We start from the raw sequence: 20,847 nt of genomic DNA, 5'->3' as shown, positions 1-20,847 counted from the left end.
TTTTATATGAAGCTCACGTAAGCTTTGAACTTAATAATGACATAATAATTATTGTTTCATATTTAATTTATCAATTTGTATGCATAGTATTAGGACATAAATCCACTTGCTAATAAAATTCTATTAGAAGTCGATTTAAAAAATCTACAGTTTTTTAAATTTTGTAAAATTTGAAGAAATTAAGAATGTTTTGCAATTTTAGAGATGAAATAATTAATATTCATACCATTTCTCAGAAAATTTGAATAATAAAAGAACTGATAATACCTTAGAAATAACTTTATTTTACTAAACGTAATAATACAAAGACTTTTTTCTCTATTTTATAGACTTTCAAAAATAAATTTAGTCATTTTTTATGAGCTAATCTTTATAATCATGAGCACCATTGTGATGATTCTTTGCTTCAAACTCTATTCTAAATTTTGTTCTCTTTTAATAACAATTTCACTTATATTCTAGGAAAAAAGAACCTTGTTTATCAAAGTGCTTTGTTTATCTGATGAAATTTTCATAAAATATAAAAATTCATACAAAGTTAACCCTTAGGTCTGAGTTTACCAAGGTCAAGTTAACAAGGTCTGAGCCCCTGGATAAAATGCTTAAATTTCCTTGTTGTTTCTTTGAATAACTCGAAGAAATTATTTTCCCATTAAATAACATTAAAAAAAAGTTTTTGTTTTTATAAAGAGAGCTTGCATCTGATGTAGTGAAAGCCAGGACTAACGCTTAGTTAGTTAGGATTCGGTTAGATACTTTTACTGAAATGATATTTATATGAAATAAAGTGTTTGATATTTAATATTATTTAATTCAGAATGTGTTTTTATGTTTTATTGTAGATACCTCTTCAAACTGAGATTGCAGTTGTTGCACTTCAAAAGGATGGACGTGGTAATTATGAAGATGTTGGTCAAAGATATCCACCAAATCAAAATGCCATTCAGTATAATTCAGCAAACAGGGAGTATAAAGTTGAAGGGCATGTCAAAGGTGATGCCCCCACTGACGTCTACCATTACTGGAGTTTGCCACCTGAGTTCCTTGGAAATCAAGTTAGTGGAGTAAACTTCTTTTTTTTAAAAAAAAAAATTTAATTTTCAAATTAAGAATTAAATTAGTTTTTTTTATAAATATGAGCAGTTAGAACATAGTTGAACTGATTTTTTCTATAGTATTTTAAATTAACAATGGAAATTAAGTGTTTTAAAGAAAATTTTTGGATCATTAACTATATTTTTTTGTTTCATTATTATATAATTAAAAACAACTATTTTGAAAAAAAAACTATTTGCCGATTAACAGGAAACTGGTAAGTAAATAAATGTTTATGAAAGTAAACATTATTGCCAAATGCAATCCTTCTTGAAAATTATGCACCGAAAATTGTTTTCAGTTCTTCAGTTTTGTCCTTTAAGGATCCTAGGCTTGTATTTAAATTGGCACTATTTGAAAAATTATAATTTGTAAGTGGGGCACATTATGTCATAAAATTATTCATTCTAACCTAAAGTTTAAACTGTTAATGCCACATTTTAAACATTATTCTACTCTACTTTTAAGTGATTTGTAACTTAGTTTTGAAATAATGTGTAAGTTAATCTCAAATGTTATTTGCAAGTTAATTTTTCATGGATTAATTTTTTATATTTTCAGAACTTGAAATTTTACTGGAGGGTCTTCTTTGAATTTCTTTGTAGAAATTTTTTTTAAATTTTTTATTTCATTAGCATTTACTAAAAATATTAGGTTGGATTGTTTTAATAATTTTAGAGATTTGCATCTAATTTATAAAACCTAAACATTAAATTATATAAAAAGTAATTTAAATACAATGGACCAATTAATGCAGTATAAAGGTATATTAATTATTAATCAATTTTTAAATTCAATAATTTTTTCAATGTTTTAAAATAATGTTTTGTACCTGCAATTAACCATTACACCATATTCAACTGCAACTGGAAAATTAACAATGAAAAATGGTGCTTAACTTGTTCTTCTAGTTAACTTTTTAAATTATAATTTTTCATATATGGCTCATAATAACTTTTATATTTGTAATATTTTCCCTTGTATGATAAAAAATTACTATTATTTTGAAATGTGATTGACATACCTTATATATAGATTTTTTTAAAACCATTTTTAGCTGAATAGTTATGGTGGTTACATTCGTTACATCTTCAGATACAGTGCTCCTTTTGTACCTAATCCACCAAAAATTGCTGATTTCATTTTGAAAGGAAATGGTCTTACCCTTTATCATGTTGTAAAGCAACCATATGGACCTCAACGAGACAACAATGTTGAAGTTAGATTTTGGGAGGTTTGTTTATTTAAATTCCTTCGTATCACTGTATTCTTTTAAATACTACAGAAATTGTTTGTTAAATTAGCTTATTAGTTATTAACCATAACTTTTGTGTGTGTTTGATTTTCCATAATCTAAAACAGGGGTTTCCAACTTACATGAGGCCGGGGGTCACAATTAAAAACAGAAATCAAATGGCGGGCTGCAACTTTATCAAAATTTTATGTGGGACTCTTATGTTTGAAGGAACATTAAATATTACTGTCAGATTATTACCAAGTTGTACAAATGTATTGAATTACAAATTAAAATAAGAAGTAGATTTTCAAAAATATTTAATTGTTATTAATATTATTTTTAGAAATATTAAATAAATACTAAAAATTCGGGCTACAATAACTTTAATGTGCATGTATTAAATCATTAATGTGCAAAAGATGTCTAATTGTTAAGATATAAAACTTTAAAAAAGGTTGGTATTAAAAATTACATAGTAGCACACAAAATGTTTAATTAGAAAATAGAGGTTTGTCTGCTGCAACCACCAGAGAATAGATATTTACATTTAAAATTTACAAATGTGTGTGTAAATATTTTCGTCCAAAATGAGTGGTTTCAAAAAATTAAATCGAAGAATTTCTTCGAGAATATTTCTGATACACACATGCTAAATTATGTTCACAAAATACAAAATAAATAAAATAAAAAAGAGACACGATCATTTTTGTATTTGAATAAATATGTTCTTGGATAAAAAACCTGAGAAATAAATTTTTTTCTCCGTTGGTATGTTAAATTTCACAAAAACGAAGAAATTAAGTTTTTTCTAACGAAGGAAAAGTATTTCACACTCATAAATATTTTTTACGAAAATTGTCGGTAAAAAAATGGCAACTAATGTATTTTAGTTCACGGGCCACAAAAAATGGCTTTGCGGGCCGCAAGTTGAAAACCCCTGATCTAAAACATATGAAAAAGTTTATTATTTTTTTTAAAAAGTGAAGTTTTTCAAAATAAGCATGAATTAACACCCTTAAAAAAAGCACATGGAAAATGAGGAAAGTTTTTATATCTATTATAGTTTAACTTAGAATGAAAATTTAAATANTAGATTTTTTTAAAACCATTTTTAGCTGAATAGTTATGGTGGTTACATTCGTTACATCTTCAGATACAGTGCTCCTTTTGTACCTAATCCACCAAAAATTGCTGATTTCATTTTGAAAGGAAATGGTCTTACCCTTTATCATGTTGTAAAGCAACCATATGGACCTCAACGAGACAACAATGTTGAAGTTAGATTTTGGGAGGTTCGTTTATTTAAATTCCTTCGTATCACTGTATTCTTTTAAATACTACAGAAATTGTTTGTTAAATTAGCTTATTAGTTATTAACCATAACTTTTGTGTGTGTTTGATTTTCCATATTCTAAAACAGGGGTTTCCAACTTACATGAGGCCGGGGGCCACAATTAAAAACACAAATCAAATGGCGGGCCGCAACTTTATCAAAATTTTATGTAGGACTCTTATGTTTGTAGGAACATTAAATATTACTGTCAGATTATTACCAAGTTGTACAAAAGTATTGAATTACAAATAAAAATAAGAAGTAGATTTTCAAAAATATTTAATTGTTATTAATATTATTTTTAAAAATATTAAATAAATAATGAAAATTCGGGCTACAATAACTTTAATGTGCATGTATTAAATCATTAATGTGCAACAGATGTCTAATTGTTGAGATATAAAACTTTAAAAAAGGTTGGTATTAAAAATTACATAGTAGCACCCAAAATGTTTAATGAGAAAATTGATGTTTGTGTGCTGCAACCACCAGAGAATAGATATTTAAATTTAAAATTTACAAATGTGTGTGTAAATATTTTCGTCCAAAATTAAATCGAAGAATTTCTTCGAGAATATTTCTGATACACACATGCTAAATTATGTTCACAAAATACAAAATAAATAAAATAAAAAAGAGACACGATCATTTTTGTATTTGAATAAATATGTTCTTGGATACAAAACCTGAGAAATAAATTTTTTTGCGCCATTGGTATGTTAAGTTTCACAGAAACAAAGAAATTAAATTGTTTCTAACGAAAGAAAAGTATTTCAAACCCATAAAGATTTTTTACGAAAATTGTCCGTAAAAAAATGGCAACTAATATATTTTAGTTCACGGGCCACAAAAAATGGCTTCACGGGCCGCCAGTTTGAAACCCCTGATCTAAAACATACGAAAAAGTTGATTATTTTTTTTAAAAAGTGAAGTTTTTCAAAATAAACATGAATTAACGCCTTAAAAAAAGCACATGGAAAATGAGGAAAGTTTTTATATCTATTATAGTTTAACTTAGAATGAAAATTTAAATAGCATTTAAAAAATCTGCATTTAAACTACCTATCAAAGTAGATGAACGATGGATTTTAATGAAAAATAGTTAACTATAATTAGATTATTAAAATTAACAAATAATTTAAATCGAAACTCATTTAAATGTATCGAAAAATTGATATTTTGTACTTTAAAAGAAGGATGTATTTTAAAGCAATGTACCATATTTTACTTTCTCCTATTTTTATAAAACATGATTCGAACAACTAATTTTAAACTTAAATGAGATATATAATGTAAGGTTTTATCACATAAATGTTGCATTTCAAACTTTCTACTCTCTATTAAACTTAAGTATTCTTTTTAGTTTTACCATAAGGCCTTATTTAAGCAAAGATGCTACTTTGCTTAGTAAGGATATAATACTTAATTTTAAAATTATATTAATTTGTTGTTGTAATTAATATTGTTGAACAGCCATCCCAATTTTCGGGTTTACGACTACTAATGTTCAACTCCGTAGCCTTGTAATTTGGAACCCAATCCAGAAGACAAGGGAACCCCTGGATCAAGTATTAGGAGAAATTTGCCTTTGTGGAGGACTTTGTTTTATGGAACTAATCCACATTTGCATTTCACAGAGTGGAAGACCATAAGAACCTCCCACGGTTAGCCTGATGGCAAAGAGACTCTATCCCATGATCTGCCTCTCACTGAGAATATTTTTGTCAGCACTGTGGTCGGTGCAAGCAAAATGCAGATTTGTATTGACCAGCCATCACTGGAATTCGAACCCATCTCACTTCATTGAAAAGCAAGCATTATATCCCCCGAGAAAAAAGTTTATCTACATTCATTTTTCATATTGAATTTTGAGGGCTGCAAGGAAACTGTAATATGTTATATTTTAGGGTGAATGGCATAAAAATGAAGAGGGAGGTCGTGGAGATGTTCCCTCCGTTGATGTTACTACAAGGGAAGATATTATGATGGTTCTGCAAAATATTGAAACCTTCTATGTTCGTGCTAGTTATGATGAAGAAATGATTCATTCCAGGTAATAAAAATTCCAAGTTCTTTTCATTTTCTTTCACTCTGAACACAGACATATATATTTAAGAATCTTAGTGTGGGTTAGACCTAGTTTAGGTTGTACCTCCAATTTTTTTCTCCTAAAGTTATATGTTTGTTATTTTATAATTATGATCTCATAACTATGATTTTATAATTATGATTTACAAACATGAAATAATTTTTTTCTTACAATAAAACAGTTTATTCTCTCCTAATTTACAATCATGTTATTTATATTTTTCTTTAATATTAGCAGTAAAAATAGTCATCATATGACTTTTAAACATTTTTACATGCAGTTTAGTTTTATCATGATATAAAAGTTTTTATTCTTCAAACTGTAGAGTTAATTATTTTATAGATTCTTCTTTCTTTTTTTTTTACTTGTCACGGAAAGTAGAGTAATTAGATATATAGAAATATATAACATTTATTTATTTATTGAATGTAATATCAAATATATGGAATAAAAAAGAAGTATTTCATATCTGAGCAAATAAATAACAAGTAGCAGAGATTATGTTAAAAAGATAGCAACTTCTTCATTATAATTGTTGATTGAATATTTTTTTAGTTCAAATCATTCTACACTTGAATTCAAAGGATTTTACCAGTTCTAAGAATCCCATTATTGTTTATGTTGAGTTAATCATTCATAATGTCACTGTAGTTTAGATTATTAAATATTCCAGTATTGCTTTTACATTATTTTATATAAATATAATTTAAAATATACTTTAAAATAATATTGGTTAAGATCATTTTTCTATGCTACCCAATAAATTATTAATACACATAATGACTCTTTTTAATAATTTATTAAGTTTGCATCTTTGCAACTATAAGTCACAAGGAAATTAATTTTATTTTGTTTAATTTAATAAAGCAAAAGAATTAGATTTTTATAAAAAAAGTCCATATTTCCTCGAATATTTAAGCCAGTCTATGAAATTTTGTGCAACTATTTCATATAATAACCAAAGTAATTGATACAAGTTACAAGCTTATTGCTATATTTTTTGCCATTAGTTATTCAAAAACACCATTTTTCTTCCGTAATTTATTGCCAGTTCTTAAAACTCCGAACTTCAATTATCTATATGTGAAATCTCATGATTTGAACACTTCTAAAGATATAAAATGATTTTCAAAGTATTTCTTGAGAAATATGAAAAAATGAGTTAGTATAGAAGTGTTTCCATAATTTTGTCCAACCCACGTATATATAAACACACACTAACTGGTCACTGCATTAAACACAAATAATTAACTTGTGTTCTAATATTACATCAAATTGTTTGTTTTTAAAAATTAATATTTTTACGTTTAGTATTCTAAACTTCCGAATTGACTCTGCTTCACTTGCTGATCCCTCAGCTCCTCAAGCTGTTTATGTTGAAAAATGTTCATGTCCTCAAGGCTATACAGGAAATTCTTGTGAGGTAAAAATATTTGGCATATTATTAAACTGATTAACTCCTATGTTTATTATGTCTAGCAAATACTAAAACTCTACTTGAAATCTGTTTACAATGAAAATTGAATTTTAAATTATGAAAATTGTTTATTTCAAAATTGGTATGGTTTTTCTTGTAAAATACTCATGGTTATTTTAGTATTGCCATTTTTTAAGGGAATAAGACAATGAATTGAAAATCTATTTTGCTTGCTAAAATATTTCTTCATTACTTGAAATATTTATAAATCAGAAAATGTTTGTTATACTCTTTTATTTTTAAAGCATTGACTAAGCCAGTATCTGTCATTTAATACTTTATTGAAAATCTCTTGTAGAATTGCTTTGCATAAAATTTATAGAATATATTACTGTTTTTTTTGTATGTACTGTTATTTGTTTTGTCATTTAAAAGATTTTAAACATGTATATTTTCGTTTTCTGAAGGTGTAAAGCATGAAAAGCATTTCTAGACATTAATCGAGAGCGTCTAATTTGAAATTCGCATGTTGTAATAAAATAATATTAAAAATATTGGAATTTGAAAATCGCCTAAGAAAATACAAATGTATATATATATATATATGCAACTTTAAATTTTTTAAAAATAGTTTCAGACTTTCTAAGCTCTAAAATTAACTTTTGATGCTAAGTCTAGACCAATGTTACTTTGTAACGAATCATTCATCTGAAAGACGATAAATTTAAAATCTCCTTTCTTCTAAGGAGACTAAAATACTTTAAGTCTCCTTTTTTATATCAATCAAACTAGCATAACTTAAAACAATGCTCTTTAATTAATTTTTGTAGAGGATGAAATTTGCCATTTTCTATCTTTGAAAATGTTAAAGTTTTAAGGTAACGCCTAGACTGTTAGGACAGTGGTAGTGTATCAAACAGTTATGTAGACAAATGTTTTACGATTCAGTTTTGTTTACATATTGAAATGTTTAGTTATCTTATTGAACTCTTTTTCTTCCAGGAATGCTCAGAAGGTTATACCAGAAGAGATACCGGCTCTGGTCTTGGAGACTGTGTACCATCCAGAGTGCCTTGTAATTGCCACGGACACTCTAGCCTTTGTGATCCAGTATCTGGAGAATGCTTGGTGTGTGCCATATTATTTATCTTACCATTTTAATGATACTTAAAATATTTGTTGGAATTAGCATTAAGTTAAATTCTTAATCATTTTTCTGTATGACATTCCTTAACTTGATATGAATGTGTCGTGTTCTTCTAGAATTGCCGCCACAACTCGGAAGGACGCCAGTGTGAAAGGTGTAAAAGAGGTTATTTTGGTGATGCCAGGCGGGGAACTCCTGAAGATTGTCAACCCTGTCCTTGCCCATTAATAACTACTCCAAACCAGTATGTATAGATATTTTCTTAACATGTAAAATATTTCTTTGTGATAAGCTTTTGTTTTTAGGTATGTTCTAATAAGCAGCTTTAATCTGACATTTGCCCAATGTTTCCAAAAATTGGTTAGGCATTGTATTTTGTAAAGCTGAGTGCAATTTTGGCAAGCTGCATATCCCCCTCGCTTTTTTTCATTTAGTTGCTTATTATAAACATAATAAATGATGCTATAAAATATGTTTTATGTATGTGAACTCAAAACTTTATATTTAATTTAAAGAATTTTCTACTTACTAAGTCTATATGTTTATTTAGTAATTTTTTTTTTTAAACTTGGGATAACTGAAGTATTCACAACTATGCATTTCAGATGGAAAAAAACTTACTTTCTTTCAATAGACAATAAAAGAACATTAGAAAATTTTTGTATAAAGTAATAAAAGCATAATGTGTTTTGAGTGCAGTGTATTTCTACTGGCTAATATGCCATGGCACTTTATCAATTACCAATTAATTGAACCTCGCAATTGGAATTAAGAAATAACTTCTTTTCCAAAGGAAATTTATTCTACTTTAATAGAGATGTAATTATTTACCTTTAAACCATTCTCTTCTTAACATGAGAAAGGCAAAGTTCAACCTACAAAATTAGTCACCACGGATTTATTGAGACTGTCTTTAAAAATGCACATTTTTGCAATGGAAATTAAATATAATTTCAAACATTGCAATAGGTTTACATCAATCGAGCATATTTTGATTTAATATATTTTGATGCATGTTTTAGNAAATAAAATAAAAAATAAATACAAATATGAAATTTCAAATTAATATGTTTTTAATTTTGATTCTATTATGACTCATTTTTGTTTTCTTGAATATGCAGTATATTTTAAATTTGGATTATAAATCCTTGGAAATAGTACTTACGCAAGTTATAAGTATTCTGTTACACTTCTCTAACTTAAAAATAAAATAACTATGAAATGTAAATTCTGTCAATTCTGTCATCATTCATTTGTGCATGTTTTGCTGTTAAGTAATAATTTCTACATGGACAAGAGTTGTTTCTTAATTTGTTACTAAGTAAAATAAGTCAGAAATTACTATAAAAAAGCTATTTTAGGTAATTGATTTGATTGCTTATTGAAATTAGGTACTGATTTGATTATAACAAGTACTGATCTGAATATTAAAATTACTGATTTGATTACTAAAATAGCTACACTAAGTGGCTATTGGCATTAATTTTGAGTTTATTCTTAGTAATTGATTTGGCACATTTGTTTAATTTTCAATATTTTTTAGACAATGTGCTTGATTGCAATTTTTTATATTTAATGATAGCCATTTTGAATTAATGCATTGCTTTTTTAAAATCATGTCCACAATTTCTTTGGTCAATACATGATCTCTATATAGATTCATCTATTTTTGCTGCATTCTGTTCTCTTAGGGACTGAGTTTCTAGAATTATGTTTAAATGAAAGGAAAAATTGTTTTTTTAATTCTAATGTGAAAGTTAAATTATTTATTTATATTGAATATATAGTAAAGAATATATTATTGCTTCCAATTTATCAAACCACAGTCATAAAATAAATTTTGTGTAATGATCAAGATTAGTGTAAAATATTCTAACTTTATAAAGTAAAAATACTTTCTTCCTTATATTATGTCAGTCTTTTGGATACCAGAAGTGATGGCTTGCTATCAGAATGGTAATAATGTAAAGAAGTTATTTTATCTGTGTCAAAAGCATGATAATTGTTTATTGTAAACAAGGCATGTTTTCTGTAACCGTCTATACATATGTGTACTTAAATTTCTGACAAGCTATAATCATAATATACCTAATAGGATTTAGAAAATATACCCGAGTTTCTTTCCATTTAGTAATATATGCTGAAATATTATGTAAGAGCTTATAAAAATTTTATTTCATAAACAAGGAAATATTGATGAATACCTATAAATTAAGCAGAAAATAAATATGCATTTATTGTACTTATACTTGTCTTGCAGCTGTATATATTGCATGATACAGACCAGATTTATTGAAAAAACTAGGATTGCATGATTATGTATGTTTGTATGAATATGACTTGCACTTAGATATAGATTAATTTTGTAAATTTGTTTTATGTTAGTTTAATTTTAATCTTAAACATTTTAATTTTTATTGCATTACTTCCCTTAGTAATAGAGAAGTTATCTGATTATTGTGTGCTGGATAATTACAAAGTATTTTCTAAATCCTGAACTCTGTACTTTTTTTAATTTCTTTTTTTATGAGTTTATACTCATCGAATTCATTAAAAATAACATAATATAAATAATAACTGCTGATCAGGGCGCGATTTCATCCACTAGCAGACTAATCATAATGAAATTAATTGAAAAAAAAAACATTTTTATCCTCATTCTTTTTCAAAAGTACATTTGCAATTGAACTTCTTTTTTGATTTATTCTATGCATCTGTGGTTTCGAATTCATTTCCAAACTGAAACTCTAAAACTATATAAAGGTTAAAAATGTACAGCTAGGATGTTTAGAAAAGACTCTGTATTCGAAGCAGTAATTATAGAATACCCTTTCACATTCTAGTTTATACGTAATTCCTATTTCATTTTCATGTGATTACTAATTTTATATAGTGTTCCCATTTTAATTTGCATGTCTGTAGAATAATGTGTGAAATTTAAAATTAATCTATGCACTTAAAGTTTTCTGGAGATTAAACATATTAGGATCCAATGTTCCCTCTTGACATTAAAATTTCTTTAGTGTTAATGAAGGAAAATCAAAATATCCATGATTTATTTTAAATCTTGAGTCTTCCCCAATTATTTTTTAATACAAGGTTTTCTTTACCAGTAAATTATCTGTGTGTCACCCTTCTAGGTTTTCACCTACTTGTGTTTTAGACACTGATGGGCAAGTTACTTGTGATGCTTGCCCTATAGGTTATGAAGGAAGACGCTGTGAGAGATGTGGACCTGGATATGATGGCAATCCAAACGTTCCTGGTGGAAGCTGTAGAGTTCATGGTATGTAAACTTCATGCTGGAGTCAAACCATTCCACAGTGGGCCAGAAGACCATGATCTTTGGCCAAAAGTCAAAACTTAAATTTCAACTAAAATATGTTTAGGCAGCTTTAATATTGCCCAAATTAAGTATTCATAATCATTCCAAATATTATAATTTACTTTTGGAACGACAAGAGTACAATGTAGTGAAAAATATGTTAAAAAAAATTTTTTTTAATTTATATTTCAGAAATATATGTAGGAATTTCACCTTTCTGTTACATTTTTATCAGAGTAATTAGTCTGAAATTATAGTAAAAATTTTCAATTTGTTGGATTAGTTAATACTCTTGACAAACTTATAGTTTATATCTTATCATTTGACATTTTACAATGTTTGAATCACTTTAGAAACTTATCTCCAAAAAGTTCCACGAGGTAATTAGCTAAACTTTTTTTGTTGTCTTCTTTGATGTTTCTTCTTTCGAAAAAACCTGTCCCATTTTGCCCATATTGCAAAGGTGGACTAAATATACCGAAAAACAAAAATTATGCTTTTTTTCATGTTTTCGCGTTATTGTGTAATTAATTTGCGTTATTTTGTAATATTACTTCGGAAATATAATTTGCTTTTCATTTTTAATATAAAATTACGAAAATTATATTTTCATTGCTATATTTAATTATTTAAACGTACTATATTAATTATTTTTATTTTTGCTCGCAATATTTCAGCCACCATCTTGTTTTTTTTGTTGGTATTTTTAGTGTATTTCAAAATTTCAACTATGAATTCAATTTACCAGCTCATGAAAACCCTAAATAAAACCCCCCAAATTTTGAAACAAATGTTATTGAATCACTAATTTGGCCCCAGAACCTTGGATGCTGGCCCACTGTGCATTCTAACAATTTCTTGCTACAATATTGCCCCTTCAACAAAGATTTAATCAGTGGTTAGAAAAATATTATTTTTGTAATTAACTACAAACTACAGGGTTCCTATGGGTCAGGCAGAACAGAGAAAACCTGCACTTGTCAGGGAATTTTATTTTAACTCCATAAATCAGGGAATAGTCAAAGAAAATTGCAATTTTTTTTACAAAATTCTGGAAAATAACCAGTCTTAAGATTGTCAGTAGTAATAATTAGTTATTGAGATTCGAGTTAAATAATTATAAAAATCTATTACAATTGTTTGTTGTAAAAATTTCATAATTTAGTCAAACTGAAATGTTTCCATCCTCATTTAATGATATCTAATACTATGCATTCCAAATAAAAGAATCAAAGTTTTCTGATGAAAAATTGTTTAGTATGGATAAAATATGGAATGGGTTTTCATTAAAATTTACCTGAAATACCTGGAAAAGGCAGAGATTTTTTTTTCTGAAATTGAGTGGGAACCCTGAAACTACTTTTTACACAAACTATTTAGTCGCCACTTCACTAATTTTAGAAGGCGAACTTTGTTGGAGAAATTAGCATATTTAAACATAAGGAAGTCTCATTTATATGAACCAGTTTGTTAAACTAATTTTTACGAAGTTGTTCATTTCATCTTGCTTTTTATGCCTTTCTTGACAGAGAATTATTTAAATATTAATAAATTATCAAATATTTTCAATTTTGTTAAGTGTTTAATGTTCTTTTATTTCTTCTAAGATATTAAATACATCAAAAATTACAAGGAATATATGTTCTCTTCCATTGAAATAACATCAATTAATGAGAAATTAGCATATTTAAACATGAGGAATTATTATTTGTATGAATCAGTTTGTTAAACCAATTCTTATAAATTTGTTCTTCTCACCTTTCTTTTTATGCCTTTCTTGACAGGGAATTTACGAAATGCTAAGAAATTATCAAATATTTTCAATTTTGTTAAGTATTTAATGCTCTTCTAAAAAATTAAGTACATTGAAAATTACAAAGAAAATATGTTCACTTCCATTAAAATCATAATACTTTTTCATGAGTGTACATTCACATTTGAAGGTAATAAATTAGCCATAATTCCCAATAACTAGTTTAAATATTAGTAATACATAATTTGCAATTCTCATTGTGTCGATTGATGGCCCCTTGAAGATTTGATTCAGATTTAAAAAATTTGTTGCATTTGAATACTACCTACTACACTACTTAGTACTAGTAAGTAGTTCACTACACTACTTACTACAAAAAAATAGCGACTACAGTTGTCTCGCTACTAATAGTGTACTACTTCCAACCAATGGATTTAATGTATATAAAAACTAGTAAGTAAACGAGTACATCTCTAACATTTGAATTTTTTACATTTAGAGTAGTACAACATGTTTATATTACAGTACGACATTACGGTTTGTACAACATTAGTTTACATTAGTTCAACACTAGGTCTAAAAGAGATTACAAATTCTTTACTTAGCTTTTCAGTCAAAATAAAACTAATGAAATTAAAAAATTTTAAACATGCTCCATTTATTAAATTAATTTTTTTCATGTACAGAAATTACATGAATCTTTTAATTTTTTTTGCTTTCAATTTTTGTGTTTATTGCACTTCTAATAAATTCTATATCAATTCTATATCAAAAGTATTGTTTTGAATTAGGTTTGATATTTTTTGTGTTTGATAATTCTTAGCTTTAAATCTATATGATTTTTCAAAATTATCATAAATAAATCAGATTTATTTTAACTGAATTAATTTTTGCAATTTTGTTTTTAAGAGTAAGAAATTGCCATGATTGCAATATACTTATACTTATTACTTAAAACTTTTTTTAAAAATTGTATTTATTTTTAAAGGAGGGTTGCAATGTGACCCTGTTGGAAGTTTAACTCCTGATCCAAGTAGAAATACTGGACTTTGCCAGTGCAAAGTAAGCATTTCAAGTATCTTAAATTATAATAATATATTGTTGTTTTTTTTTCAAACAATTTGCAATTTTAATTTTAAACCTTGTTTCAGCATCAAGTAACTGGTGCTCGATGTGATCAATGTAAGCCACACACATTCCATTTAAATTCAGATTCACCTCTTGGCTGCATTGATTGTTTCTGTATGGGAATCACTGAAACTTGCTCTTCCAGCAGTTGGTATCGTGATGAGGTGATTTATCATTATGATTATTGATTATTTTTATTGAATTATGATTACTGTTTATTGAATTATAATTATTGATTTATGATTATTGATTTATGAATATTGATTTATGATTATTGATTTATGATTATTGATTTATGATTATTGATTTATGATTATTGATTATTGAATTATGATTATTGATTTATGATTATTGAATTATGATTATTGATTTATGATTATTGATTATGATTATTTCTGATACTTTCTCTTCCAGCTGTTAATATCATGATGAGGTAATTTATCATTACCTAACTTTAACAGATATTCTTTTATTAGAAGTGCAATTCTATTTATGATTATTTTTTACTTTTGTAAATATCTTTTTTTCATGTGTATTAGAAAACATTAGTTAAAATATTATTTAGAAAAATCTTGTAAGAAACAGTCAAGTTTATTTTATTGCTAGACTATATAAATGGGAAACAAGAGTCTCTTATTTATGTAAGAGGTACCATAATTTTTAAAATGAACTGGCTTATGAAAATAACTCTTTCAACAGTTGGTGTCGTGATAAGATATTTTTAATGCTTCCTTGTTCAATCAAAGTGCATATTGTATTCCTAACTTATATTTTTCATATTTAGCTCTATGTAACTCTTAATTATGAAATAATTTATTTTTTAAATATGTTACGTTATCACACAGCTAGCATTTTAATTTCTGATAAAACTATAAAAAAATGCAGTTTGTCCAAAAAGAGGATAGGATATTACTACTTTGTGCTACTTATAATAAGCAAAAATGTGAATAAAGCACACTTGAAAATATAGAAAAGGACATATAGTTTTGATTCTGTAAATAAGAATCTTCCTCAGTGTCTACACCAAATACACTTCTTGTCTAAAAAAAAAATTTACTAACTTATTGCATATTTAATAAGTAAACAAATACTCCATATTTACTGAGTAAATAATATTTAGTGGTGTGTGCATGAAAAATTAAAATAATACCTGAAATGATTTATTCAATTAAAAGCTTTTTTTCACCGTCTCTTGTGATTGGCAAAAATTTATATTAGATTAAGTTATAACTCTTTTCAATCTTGCTAAAAAAACAATTGCATTGCTAACATCTGAATAATATTAATATTTTATGCTTAATGGTGATAAAAAATCTGCATTGTGCATATTCCTCATTTATCCCCGATATACATTTATATAAGATTCATACTTTCTTAAATCATAGTCATCAAATCATTGTACATTCTTTTCACATTTCAGCTCATGTTAAGTTTTACTGGTAGTAACGAAGGAGTCTCTTTGACCAATATTCTAAGGAGCTATAACATAAATCAAAACCTTCTAGTTGATTCTCGTAACAAGGAACTAGTTTTTAGAAATTTTGCAACTCAACCTACTCAAACATATTACTGGAAAATGCCTCAATCATTCCTTGGTGATAAGGTAAAAAGTAGTCTTCTTTTTTTATTTATTTTTTTACCCACTGGCTGTTCTTCATGTACGCGTAATCCAAATTTTTTATCCTCTCAAATGGTTCTACATGCAAAAAAAATGCACTTAATTTTCTATTAACAGATAGTCTAGCACATAGAGAAAACCTCTGATTTTATAGTACTGAAACACCTCTATTTCTCATAACAAATAAGAGAAAAATGGCCATTTACACCTCAATTTTCTGAATAGAGAGTAAAATTAGAATGAACCATTCAGGGTTGATTGTGCTCCGGAAAAAGTACGGATTTCCGGATCTTTCGTTGACTGTGATCCGCAAGTTTCCGGAGATCGAAGGTCCAGACGTTTCACAATATCATTGATCACAGAAGTTTCTGGAAATCAAATTTTCAAAGGTGGAACTTAAAAACGCAGTTTATTTTATTTGTTTGCAAGGAAGAGACAGAGAGATACTTTATAAGCTTATATTCATGATTAATATTCATTTTTTATCAGTTAATAGTTGTTATAATCATAAACTCAAGAAAGAAAGACATATTTGTAAATTTTAATTACTTCTCCAGGTTATCATAGGTATGTGTAATTGGTATAGGTATGTGTAAAATTTAAATATATTTGAAATAAACTAAGAAATATTGAGAAAAAGGAAAAAAACCTTATTTAAATGTTTTTTAATTTAAACTGTTTTTTTTTTTTTTTTTAAACTCAAGAAATTTTCTGGAATTTTGATTTGGACTCACAATCACCCCTGACCATTTGCATTGGATGTGTGGTATTGCTTTTATGATGTTTTGTCACTTTTATATATATGTGGTATTGCTTTTACGATGTTTTGTTACTTTTATCTTTGCTGCACTGCTATAAATACTTTAAAGTTTTAGTTTCTCTTTCATAAGTTTTCACCTGCCCTTTTCTGCCATACTTAATTGCTTANCTTATATTCATGATTAATATTCATTTTTTATCAGTAAATAGTTGTTATAATCATAAACACAAGAAAGAAAGACATATTTGTAAATTTTAATTACTTCTCCAGGTTATCATAGGTATGTGTAAATGGTACAGGTATGTGTAAAATTTTAAATATATTTTAAATAAGCTAAGAAATATTGAGAAAAAGGAAAAAAACCTTATTTAAATGTTTTTTAATTTAAACTGTTTATTTATTTTTATTTTTTTTAAACTCAAGAAATTTTCTGGAATTTTGACTTGGACTCACAATTACCCCTGACCATTTGCATTGGATGTTTGAAAATTATTTGTGGTCATTTCAGACACATCTGTATAAAATATTTACATCTGTAAAAACATCTGTATTAGACATTTGGAAGTAGTAAAAATGAAATTGTTAAAACTAGCAGTGGGTTAAAATTCTTTTAATATATTTTGCTATGTGTGAATATAAATGTAATTAGTTTATACTTTCTTTCGATGATGAACTCTGCATTCACTTAAACATGGTTTGATTAAAAAGCTTATGTTTTGCCTGTTTACTATTTTTCGTTATTTATCTTACCAATATTTTGTGCATATAGTTCAATTATCTTTCTAAGCATTTAAAGTACTAAAAAATATTTAATTAAAAATTCCTGAAAAGTGAATTCAGTTACATTTTTGCTTGGCTTTATAATTAGGAATATCTATAATTAGATATGCATTAAAATTGTGCTTCAAAAGTGATATTATAAACTAAATAGCTTCTTTAAATTTCATCAGTATTTGGTAATTAAGTTATGTAAAATTTTTTAGCTAGAAAGGAACTTCCACATCATATTTTTATTCAAAATATTAAATTTGTGTCATAAATAATTTGATACATATCTATTTTATTTTTCCTATGAGTTATTTTCAAAAAATATAATTAATTGTGATTATTATCTTGAAAGATTTTGATTCATTTGTTTTTCTAGTTTTTATAATTGAATGTTTATAATTCCAGGTCACTGCATATGGAGGGAGACTGAATTATACTGTTATGTATATTCCTGGAAGTCGAGCAGATCCTAACATTGATCCAGATGTTCAGATAATGGTTAACTCATGTTTTTTATACTTGTTTATTGAAAACTATCATAATTTAAATTATTTCATTTAGTTTAAAAGTCTGCTGAATCATTTTTAATATAAAATATTACGATCTAGCCTATTTAAGATCTTTATAGTTTAGTTTTTTATTATTTTTGCATTTAACTTTCAAAAAAAGTTGTTGTGCATTATTTAGTATTTACATTAAAAAAGACTCAGAAGTTTGATTCTAATATTTATATCATTGCTTACATCCCTCAGCTTAAACTTTGCTATGATGTAAATCTACTTGATTAATTATAATTGTTTTTATTTTAATTTGATATTTTGAGCCATTGCACCTTGTCTTTAATTTATAAATATTTTTATGTATCTTTATTTCGTCTATTAAGTAGGCCTGATTAAGACTATGAGTATTAAATTAGGAGTCAATTAAAAATCCTATTGGCTGATTCATTCATGGTATACTTTTCATTGTAAGAGAAATAAAATGAGTAGAATTTTAAACAAATAAGTTGATATTATCTGAAATAATGACACAAACTTTTCTTTGTCTTGTTTATTGTCTTATTAACAACCTTATTTTTTGATATTATATCTTCTCTTAATATTAACTATGAATTTTATGTTTAAAAATTTGTTCGAACAACTAGTCTAATAATTTAAAATATTAACTCAGTATACAAAAACGATGAAAAGGAAAAGAATGTTTGAAAGTTGTTTATTTCTAAATAATGATAAAAAAATTATGTGCCAACTATTTGGGTATTCTTGTATACAATACATGTAGAATTTAATTATATTTTTAAAAAAAAATTTTTTACATAAAAAGAATATGTGATATATCAATAAATCCATCTTAATCAATCAAAATCACATGCATTTCCTTGTACTTTGTATAAGTTGAGAAAAAGAGATTTTAATTTTTCTGACTTTTTGTGTAAAAATTGTCAAATATATTTGAACATGCATATACCTAGTCTGGTAGTCTAAGCCCTCTAGCATGGGAGTTGCAGATTATTTTTCATCTGAAATTTCGAAAAGAAACGAAAATTCTCGCAAGACGTGTGCAGTTTATACATAAAATGCTGAAAAAAAAGTATCAAAAAGGTTTTTTTTTCTATCATCATTGGGGGCCAATTATAAATTATCTCTTCATTTTTCAAAATCTGAATACTCATAACAATCAATTTTGTTAAGTTTTCAAAATGATTTCAGTTTTTTGCAAAGAAATTTTTGCCAAGATAATGCAACAGCTTGTCTGCAAAGGAAATCTTCAGTGATGATGCAGAAATTTGTCTGCGTTGGCTGGAATCCTTGTATAATCTTTGCAAAAAAAAATATAGGAATATGGTAGAATACTCTGCAATGTGCTTCTGACGCATAGATTTTTATAATGCTAATTGGCCCTGAAAGTAGACACAAAAATATTCACAAATTTTTAAAATCTGCCCTGATTGAATAATATGGTGTTTAATGTTGTCAACATTTTAAATGTGTTTTTGTAACTATAGCATTTTAATAAGATACCTAAAATTGTAAACAATGTTATTCTTTGTTTCAGATAAATACTTTGACTTAGATTTTATCCAACCTTTCTCATTAATTGTTATTTTATAAGTTTTAAACTAAATTTAAACAACATACACTTCTTGTGTATAATTTTTATTTGCTTTACTATTGTGAATGCAAATTTTGCTCTAAATGTTTTTGGTTGAGCCTAGTTGTCAAAATGGTCTGAAAATAATTTATCTGGAGTGGTGTTTTTATACTGGTATCCTTTATTGAATTAAGATTGAGCTTAACTTAGTCAGTATAATTTTTTCTACACTTTAAATATGAATGTTTTGAATTATATAAATTGAATTTCTTAGATTTTAGAATTAAAAATAAAAGTTATCTTTAAAGTATACAAAAATCTTTGTGAATACGGAAAAACACTATAACTTGTACTAAATAAATAATGATAATTTTACGAATAAGTTTTATGAGAAGAATACTGCTCTGATTTATAATGTATTTATTTCCTTTTAGGGCAATGGCATTGTATTAGTTTATAGGCATCCAGAACTGATTCGTCCTTCATCTTTACATTCCATTTCAATACGAATGTATGAGGTAATTGTTTATTTAGATATTCAAACAAACATTAAAGCAGAAAAAAGTAATAAAACATGTGTGTGTTTGTAAGACAGTTTTTTGTTTTTGTAAATTGGATTCATTTTCTGATTAAATTGTTTATTTGTATTTTTATTAAACATTTGTAAGTATATTGAAAAGTTGCAATAGTTTTATAATGCGATAAGTATTACTTTCTGTATGTGAAAATAGTGGGGGTTTTTTAACTTTCATTTTTGAACTGGAAAAAAACGAGCAACATATTTTCCTTGTCAATGTTTTTTATTAGTATAATAATTTAATTATACTAATAAAATATTTATACTAATAAATATTTTATTTAAAAGCACCTGTAACACCTTTAAAATTGCATCTTGGAGTGGATGATATGCATTTATTTTAATTTTTTTAATAATCCAAAATTTCTATCAAATAACTAACTAAAGCCATTTACTCAAAATCCAAATAAAAATATAAAAGTCTTTAGTTATAAATTCTGGAATTGCTACATCATCTATTTAGATAGTGCTTCTCTTTATAATGCCTTCTTGAAATTAACTTTTCAATT

At 26.3% G+C, this 20,847-nt stretch overlaps 1 protein-coding gene across 1 annotated transcript in view; it reads left to right on the top strand.

Annotated features, from left to right (window-relative positions):
* LOC107443077 (terribly reduced optic lobes) overlaps positions 1–20,847 on the top strand; it is a 279,864-nt gene that overhangs the window by 212,845 nt on the left and 46,172 nt on the right. Inside the window, exons 44-55 of the mRNA XM_071186443.1 lie at positions 843–1,055; positions 2,153–2,329; positions 5,573–5,718; positions 7,066–7,177; positions 8,174–8,299; positions 8,435–8,562; positions 11,459–11,604; positions 14,385–14,458; positions 14,548–14,688; positions 15,945–16,127; positions 18,076–18,168; positions 20,196–20,279. Coding sequence (XP_071042544.1) covers positions 843–1,055; positions 2,153–2,329; positions 5,573–5,718; positions 7,066–7,177; positions 8,174–8,299; positions 8,435–8,562; positions 11,459–11,604; positions 14,385–14,458; positions 14,548–14,688; positions 15,945–16,127; positions 18,076–18,168; positions 20,196–20,279 — 1,623 coding nt within the window. The remainder of the gene's footprint in view (positions 1–842; positions 1,056–2,152; positions 2,330–5,572; positions 5,719–7,065; positions 7,178–8,173; positions 8,300–8,434; positions 8,563–11,458; positions 11,605–14,384; positions 14,459–14,547; positions 14,689–15,944; positions 16,128–18,075; positions 18,169–20,195; positions 20,280–20,847) is intronic.

The sequence above is a fragment of the Parasteatoda tepidariorum genome, chromosome 10 (assembly GCF_043381705.1).
Source record: "Parasteatoda tepidariorum isolate YZ-2023 chromosome 10, CAS_Ptep_4.0, whole genome shotgun sequence".
NCBI lineage: Eukaryota > Metazoa > Arthropoda > Arachnida > Araneae > Theridiidae > Parasteatoda > Parasteatoda tepidariorum.
This window is presented reverse-complemented; position numbering and strand designations above follow the sequence as displayed.